The 8,054-nt window shown below is 37.2% G+C and overlaps 1 protein-coding gene across 10 annotated transcripts in view; it reads left to right on the forward strand.

Moving 5' to 3' along the window:
* The window catches only part of otoa (otoancorin), a 24,814-nt gene that overhangs the window by 5,351 nt on the left and 11,409 nt on the right, over positions 1–8,054 (forward strand). For 5 of the 10 annotated variants that reach the window (XM_005732128.1, XM_005732130.1, XM_005732127.1 and 2 more), the window contains 16 exons: positions 9–128; positions 898–972; positions 1,135–1,196; positions 1,783–1,804; positions 3,199–3,247; positions 4,163–4,304; positions 4,574–4,651; positions 4,750–4,943; positions 5,022–5,155; positions 5,554–5,672; positions 5,770–5,891; positions 6,249–6,354; positions 6,482–6,697; positions 6,777–6,947; positions 7,073–7,213; positions 7,382–7,431. In XM_005732128.1, the coding sequence (XP_005732185.1) occupies positions 915–972; positions 1,135–1,196; positions 1,783–1,804; positions 3,199–3,247; positions 4,163–4,304; positions 4,574–4,651; positions 4,750–4,943; positions 5,022–5,155; positions 5,554–5,672; positions 5,770–5,891; positions 6,249–6,354; positions 6,482–6,697; positions 6,777–6,947; positions 7,073–7,213; positions 7,382–7,431 (1,664 nt within the window). In that variant the 5' untranslated portion in view covers positions 9–128; positions 898–914. The remainder of the gene's footprint in view (positions 1–8; positions 129–897; positions 973–1,134; positions 1,197–1,782; positions 1,805–3,198; positions 3,248–4,162; positions 4,305–4,573; positions 4,652–4,749; positions 4,944–5,021; positions 5,156–5,553; positions 5,673–5,769; positions 5,892–6,248; positions 6,355–6,481; positions 6,698–6,776; positions 6,948–7,072; positions 7,214–7,381; positions 7,432–8,054) is intronic. The other 5 variants (XM_005732124.1, XM_005732126.1, XM_005732133.1 and 2 more) reach the window with 3 other exon arrangements.

The raw sequence follows: 8,054 nt of genomic DNA on the forward strand, positions 1-8,054 counted from the left end.
TGTGTCAGTTACAGGTGGACATCCTCCCAGATCACATTAGTCACGAAGTACAGGCACAGAGGACGAACACTCTTATGCTTATGCATCCTGTTTTTTCTCAGATCTACCAAGGAGAAGACTGGTAATCTGTAAGTAACAACTAATTTATATATTCATAAGTTGCAAAAGTTTTTTTTTTTCTTTCTCAGTTCTTATAAACTATTATTTAAATTTAACTGTAAACCTTTACAGATCTGGCACAGATGAACATTTATATTTTAATGTTTTGTTTTTCTCGCTAATAGATGATATAATAGTAAAGAAAAGATATGCTCTAAATCCTGCTCTTACATACACACTGTTGAGACTGCGTGGTTAAAACACTCATTTTTGTTCTAATACTCTTTTCATTCTTTATTATTCATAATCTGCTGAAATATTTAAATGAGAAGAAAAATCTCTGTAAAGTAAACAGTGAATGCAACATAACAGTATACAAATGTTGGTGAAGGGAAATCCTAATGAATGTGAACCAAATACATTAAAAAAAGGTAAAAATGATAGGACAAAAGAAGAGAAGACAAAAACGTGGTGCTAAAATATTGTTCCACAGTACATTGCGTGCATTACCAAACCTGTTTTTCACTGCAAGTTATCCTCCAAAGTCCTCAGAAATTCCCAAAGGATGAATAGCTCACACGGTTACTAGGGAAGTGTGATCATAAATCCTCACTGGAGGAAGTATATCACAAAACTGGAGGTGGCTCACATAGAGACAGTTTCAACAACAAGTGAAGACCAATGAGGATTAACTGCATGCAACTAGAAGTGAAATTAAAGCCCAAGAATGAAGATCTGTGCCAAACATGTCATTTGTGTACATGTTAACACATTATGTAATACCATCCTGTCGAACAGACGCACAGCCTATCCACATGGCTCCGAAGGGAGGAGCCTGTTTGGTTCTGCTCATCTTGGCCTCTGCAGTTTTCGGTAAGCTCCAAAAACATCACACTCAGCATACCCGTTTTACCCCTTTTTTATACTATATGTTTGTTAATGTAAATATGTGTTCTCATAGGCACATAAACATACATGTATGAATGCTATTAAAAGTGTGTGTTCATTAATACACACCTTTACGTGTCTGCCTAGCTCAACTTCCACATATGGGGCCTCAAGAAAAAGCTGAGTTAGAAAAAGTGACTGAAAAACTGGTAAGGTGTTTTCTGAATTTCACGTCAGTAGAAATTTATTTTTCAGGCTTAAGAGTAGGGCTGCAGCTGTCGATTATTAAATAATTAAGTATTCTCATCAGTTTATCGAGTAATCCGATATTGAATATTTTTTATAAAGAAAACATTTTCTTAAATCCCAAAATAAATAAATAATCACGGTAAAAAAATAAGGTATAAATGCAGCCAAAACTAAGACAAAAAAAGTGAAAGAGCCTTTACGCTGTCTTCTTAGAGATCTTTCTTACATTAGTAGGAGGCTTCATGTGTATTTTTTTTTTTTGCATGTATTTTTTAGTGTGCTAATAAATGTGTGTTTGTGTGTCTGTAAGCCTTTAAAAGAGCATTAAGAAAAGTGTGCATATCAACATTCTGAGGGCTGAGGTTTCGTCAACCTCCCATCAGCTTTTCCCCAGTAAAGCCTTTAATGGAGCGGGTGAAACACTGGCATTTACATAGTGACAATTGAATCATAGAGTCATGCATTAAACAAAGCATCAAAGCGAATAAAATGTGTTCATATTCAGTTTGGGGCCAGTGATTTTATTTTATTTTTTTTCTTCATCAGATGAAGAAGTGCTACTATAGGGGTAAGAAAACTTTCAATACACTTTTTAAAGAGAAGAATGTGTATGTGTGTAAAGTACACCCTCTTTCACATTTTTATACATCACTGCGAAATAAAAATAATCTGTTCATTAAAGAGTCTTTAAGTTAGGCAAACACAACCTCAAATGTACAGCAACGCATGACACATTAATTACAAAAGTACACCCTTACTGCTTCCATAGGAATTAAGAGGATAAGTACCAGCCTGGTGCTTCAGCTGCCCTTACTGACGCAACCCCCAAAAAGGGATTCGTGTCTCCGACTGGAATCGAACCAGCAAACCGATCATTCTTCTGTGAAAAACATTGTTCACAAGTGTAATACAGTGGTCCCTCGTTTATCGTGAGATGTACGTTCTAAAAATAACCCGCGATCTGTGAAATCCCAACTTTATTTTTTACATTAAAACCCCTCACTACACACTTTATACAGTTTTCTCAGACAGGCTCGAAGATTTTCACACTTTTCTTTCTTGTTTAAAGACCCTCACAGTTTAAGCCTTCGTAGAAAAATAAGTCCAGTATTATATAATGAAACCAAAGATCAAACCCTGTTTTCAGGTCCAGAACATGGGAATAGAGCCTCAGTGAGAGAATTCAAGATTAACAAATCAATGATACGGACGTAGAGGAAGCAAGAAGAATGAGTTGAGTAAAGTTTGACTGATCTGACTATTTTGTTGCTTAATGCGTCTCATACTGTGGTGTGCCTTATGGTCTGAAAAATACGCTAACTTCCACCTTCCTTTAGCATGTCTAGAAGGCTAACCTTTTGTGCGATGGTTAGCATCGTCCTCTGCCTTTTGGGTGCTAGCACAGGTACCTTTGATAGTGAAAAAAACGTTTCGTTGACATTGTTGTGTTTGTGAGGGAGAAAACTTACAAACATACAGTACAGCACTTCACAGTCACACTGCTAGAGATAGAAGATTTATATAAATTTGACAAGCTGAACACATTCTGTACTGTACAGGGGACACGGCACGGAGGAGATTGATTGACAATGGTCTACTGCCGACCAGGACGCAGAACACAAAGCACTGTAAACAACAACAACAAAAAATCATGCCAAAAAAAGATCCGCGAAAAGTGAACCGCATTATAGCGAGGGACCACTGTACGTTCAACATAGTTGCCAGTCCCAGGAGTGAATTCCTCTGCAAAATGAATAGCTTCATTAAAAAATTAACATGTATAAAATCTTGGAACTGACACAGGGTGTACTGAAGCTGAACCTTAAAATGTTTTGTTGGAGTAATTGTAATGTAACTCCAGTCACCATGCTGAATTGGCGTCAGTGTGAGAGTGTGAGTACCCTGACCACATTCTGTAATATGAGCCACAACTGATATGTGGCAAACGGTTTGATTTTACAGGATACCCAGAGCCTAATTTGATGCAGGTCAACAGTGTCTTCAACTCCAGGTAATTCGTTTTTTATTTTGTTGCTGTCCTGAAGAATCAAGTGGTCACTTCAGTTATCACACTTATTTGGACTGTTGTGTAATATTTTTCTTTATGCTTATCCACTTTTTGTCGTCACCCCACTGAAACTCTTTGTGATTTCCATAACTCAAGAAAAAAGTCACTGTAGATTTTCAAATTGATACCATAGATGCATCTACTAAAAATTGCGGACAAGCTCAAATCTCAGTGACCTCGACTTAAAGGTCAGAGGCCAGAGGTCAAGTTTTCTGAAAATGTTGTGAATGCAATAACTCAAGAACGAAGCAATGTGGGATTTTTAAACTGATACCATAGGTGCATCTACTATAAATCTTGGACAAGTTTGAATCTGAGTGATCTCGACCCCGAGGTCAGAGTAAGTTTTCTGTAAGTCTTTTGAACGTGATAATTGGGAATAATTTAGTTCTCTTGTCTTTTTTGTCCCTCAAGTTATTCTTTATCAATTTTGTGCATAAACAAGGAAAAGAAATGTAACTAACCAACTAGTCTAAAACTTGGAGACATACTCCTTCAATGCTTATCTGCCGTTAAACCTAAAAATGAGGATTCGGTCCCAGCTAGTGAACTTCAGAACAAGGTGACATAAGATTTTAAAATTGGTACCATACATGTGTCTACGAGGAGGCTGAGGGGTAACACTGGTGGTTGCCAGTATTTTCATAAATAAGTGTAAAGAAAAGATTTGCTTTTGCTTTTTGCTGCAAAATGTTAGTAAATAAGTTATTAATAATTAAGCTATGACATTGGTATTTAACTCCATCTTAAGAATATGGTTTTGACTGGTCAAATGTGTCTAGTTAATCAAAGGATATTTGGTATATTTCATATGTGAAAACATTTATTCTCATCAGCTTTTATTTGCTCTCTCATTAGCCATAGTGGTTCTGTGCAGAACAGAGACGCTAACCAGTCGAACGCCCTCCTTTCCACTTTTCGTCATCTCCTGACCTCAGTCACTACAGGAACAAACATGAAGTCATTTGGTCAACTCCCCGTGGATATTTCACAAAAAATGGTTTGAAAATATAAACATCCATACACCCATAATCACACATACTGTATAATCGATCTCCATTTCCTTAAAAAATATAGCCTTTTGAAATCGGATGATTCTTTTTGATGCACTCTGTATTAACTGAAACATGTAATTCATTTTTTATGAGTACCAGGTTAGTCATTAAAGTCACTGATTATTTAAAGCAGCGCTTATTGTCTTATTAATAGTCAGTATGAATTTTTTGTTGTGCAGTTCTGACCGTTAATGTTTTTTCTGTCTGTTAATAGACTAACCACATGTGGAATTGCAGCAATCTTCCAGGCATGATTGAGGTGATGAGAAACTATTCTGGTGGTATATCAAAGGCAAGGGAAACCCTCCCCCCCAAAAATAAATGCAATGGATAAATTGTTACTGTTTTTTAACAGTCTTATCATGTCTGCCATCTATCCTTTTCTCCTAGGAGGATTCTGGATGTTATATGCAAGCGTTTGCAGCCCCTCTTTCCTGGGCAACTTTGACCACACAGGATAAAAACAGCATGGACTCAAATGACTACAGAAAACTGATGTGGGCTGTTACACCTATGGTGGGGCTTATGCCCTTCCTAAAAACAAAACTTCTGATGAACGTAGATATCCCAAAGCTAAAAAACATGTGAGTATGCTTTTATGGAATAATATTATCTGGCTTTTTCATAACCTTTCCTATAAATAAACCTGTTGTTGTTTCCAGGATGGACATGTTGAATAGTATGTATGATCGCATACCTCCTGGTCAAAGGACTCGTGTGGCTGAATGGGCGAAAGATCAGATCACCCAAAACTACTTCAACTGTTCAATAAAGCCATGGGTTTACGCAACATTAAGTAAGAAAAGTCAGAAATCAATTGATAAAATCTATGTACACACATACAGTTCTGTTAGCATAACTTCAGAGGCTATTACAGTTTGATGGCATTTTTGATGTGAGAAAAACTGTAAATTGACTCATGTTACTTACGTTGGGACTTCCATTATACCCAGAACCTGCAAAACCCTGACTCTGATCTATGTTAAACCTTAATTTGTAGTTTTATCCCATTTGAACAATTTCTGTTTCAATTTAGTAAAATTTAAATGACCATACAGACAGATCCACCAACACACCACAGTCTCGCAAATACATTTTAAGAGGCAATTAAGATGCTTTGTTTTCTGCCTCATTTCTCTCGTTGCGCTTCTGATAAGTATAAATGTGCATTGTAAAACCTTGATTTATTAATAGAGCATGTGGATATCTGCTCCCCTTCACTGGAATGGCTGAATTTGGAAGCACTGACTATTTTGGGACCCTACCTGTCCTATTTACCACCAAGTGATGTTAATTACTCTTCTAAAGTAGAGGTAAGAGAAGGATAAAGAAGAAATAAGACATGGAAGAGAAAAAAAACAACAAGGTTATAATTCTTTCCTGGTTGGTCTGCTTTGCTTTGTCTTCTAGCTATGCAAGTTTTTCTCTTCAGCTAAGTTCAAAACCACGATGAACCCCACTCTGAGTAAGAAGTTGCTCCATAGAATCCAAGAGTGCTTCAGTTCACAGGAGTTTCCAGAACATGTGGAAAAGTGTGTATACATTATTGATGTACATTAGCAGGTGCAGGTGTTAACTTTAAAAATATTGATTTGTCACTATGGGGAAAGCCCAGAGTCTTCTTCTTTTTTGCTCTAACATGTCTGCTGTGAAAGAAGTGATAAGAAGCATTTCAGGAAAAGGATCTAGCTGTACATAACATGTCATGTCATTTTTTAAAAGACTGCCGAGTGGTTTTACTTTACCCGCTACATACCAAAATAACACAAAATCACCGAGGTTTCTGATCTTAGATCTTATAGGGACAGAAAGAAACACAAGGTTTCACACAAAAATGTGTGAAGGATTTGAAATAATCACTACGTTGTCTGGTATTTGAATCTCCACAGACTTGGCCCACTGGCTTGCTATTATGATCCCCCAGAGTTGAATGCTAACTTCAGTGGGAAACTCCTCTCTCAACTGGACCAGTGTGACAGCTCCCAAATCAAAGGGGTATTTTTCACTTACGCTTACCCAAACTTTCACATTTATCTTCTTTGATCAAAGATTTGAATTGTTTCTTGAATCTCAATAGTGTCATAATTACTCGTTCTCTCTTTTATCCTTCCCAAAACACAAGCTGAAGACACGGCTTCTCAGTTCTCTCAGGTCACTGTCAAGCCCTGCTCAAATAATACGAGACTTAAGCAGTACTGTTACTGCATTGTCTGCCAAAGAAATTGCTGCAATCCCTGCCACCAGTCTCACACAGGCTCTCAAAAATCTGGGACCCAACATCCGATGGACAAGGAGCCAGCTGCATGCTCTTATCGAGAAACATTTGGGTGAAAAGAAAGTGGGTGGATTCAGCTGACAGCTTGTGTCAGATAGCTGTCCTCATTGCTTGATACTTACCTCATTCTGCTCCGCCTCAGTGTAAACAGATATCCGGGATGGAGCTGATGAAACTTCAGCCCGTTGCAGAAGGTTTGCCAAACTGTATACTGAAACAGGTAAAAGCTGTAGAGGTCCTGAATGAGCCAGAGGGCCTAAAGAACATCTCCAAACGACTGAGCAGGGGACAGCTAATGGCCATGCTGGTAGGGGTGAGTTCTTCATGTTTCTTCATTTCATCACACCAAATACATTGTGTCTTAAACAAAAAGTATGTATTCTTTCTTTGATTTAATTTCTAAACATATTCTTAAAAGAATTAAATGTTTTCCTGTAGATGCTTAAGGAAATGCATCCTCCTGCGCTGGTGCCAAAGTTGTCTTCCCAGTTACTTAACGTCGTTTCTATTAACATTTTGGCCGATGCAAATGTCACCTCTTTGGACCAAGTGACAAACAAAACTTGGACTCGGTCACAGGTAGTGATGCTAATTATGCCTTAGGCAGCTTCTTTGTATTATTTTGTTGAGTTTTCTAATTTATTTACTGTTACCATCCATGCATTGCTGTAGTAAGTATATGACTGATTTTGTGATTTTCTCTTTTTACTCAAAAAATGGTGCCACTTGTGGTGTGTTCTTACTCAGGCAGCATACCTGGCAAAGAAGATGGCTGACCTAAAACAGCTTCAATTTAGGTGAGAGAAGTATGCTGCTGACAAAATATCTGAAACTCTTTTTGGCAAAAAAAAATCCTTCTAATAGAAAAACAGAAAGTGCATCCAAATAATTTATTCACCTAATCGTTTCTACAGGTTTTGCTTAAAGCACTTGACTTTATTACTTGATTCATCAGCAAATCTCAGAAATATTTCTCTATACCTGGATATTTGCCACAAGTGGTAACATGACTTAACTGTAACAGAAAACATTGTATTCGTTTAAGATTTAGAGCTCTCTGTCTAAAGTTGTCCATATAGGTTCTTGCTGAAGCACCTGAATTGGCCTATTGACTCACTGCCACCCTCATGGATCATTTTTATTGGCAGTCCTTTGACCTTTTTGAAGGATTACAAGTACAGAGAGAATACATTAGTGCCTTAGAGCAACCTGTCAATGTTATTGCTTTTCATTGAATGCGTAATGCACGTGAACAGATTGCAGAGCTTATAAATAGTACAAATATGCTGCTGAGATTGTCACTGCAAATATAAGAATAGACCCAAGATTTTATGTTTATGCAAAGTCTGATAAATATTTGTACACAGAAACGGTTCATAGAATATACATATATACATATATATATACATATATATATATA

The sequence above is a fragment of the Pundamilia nyererei genome, unplaced genomic scaffold (assembly GCF_000239375.1).
Source record: "Pundamilia nyererei isolate P.nyererei 1_Seehausen unplaced genomic scaffold, PunNye1.0 scaffold00045, whole genome shotgun sequence".
Lineage (NCBI taxonomy): Eukaryota > Metazoa > Chordata > Actinopteri > Cichliformes > Cichlidae > Pundamilia > Pundamilia nyererei.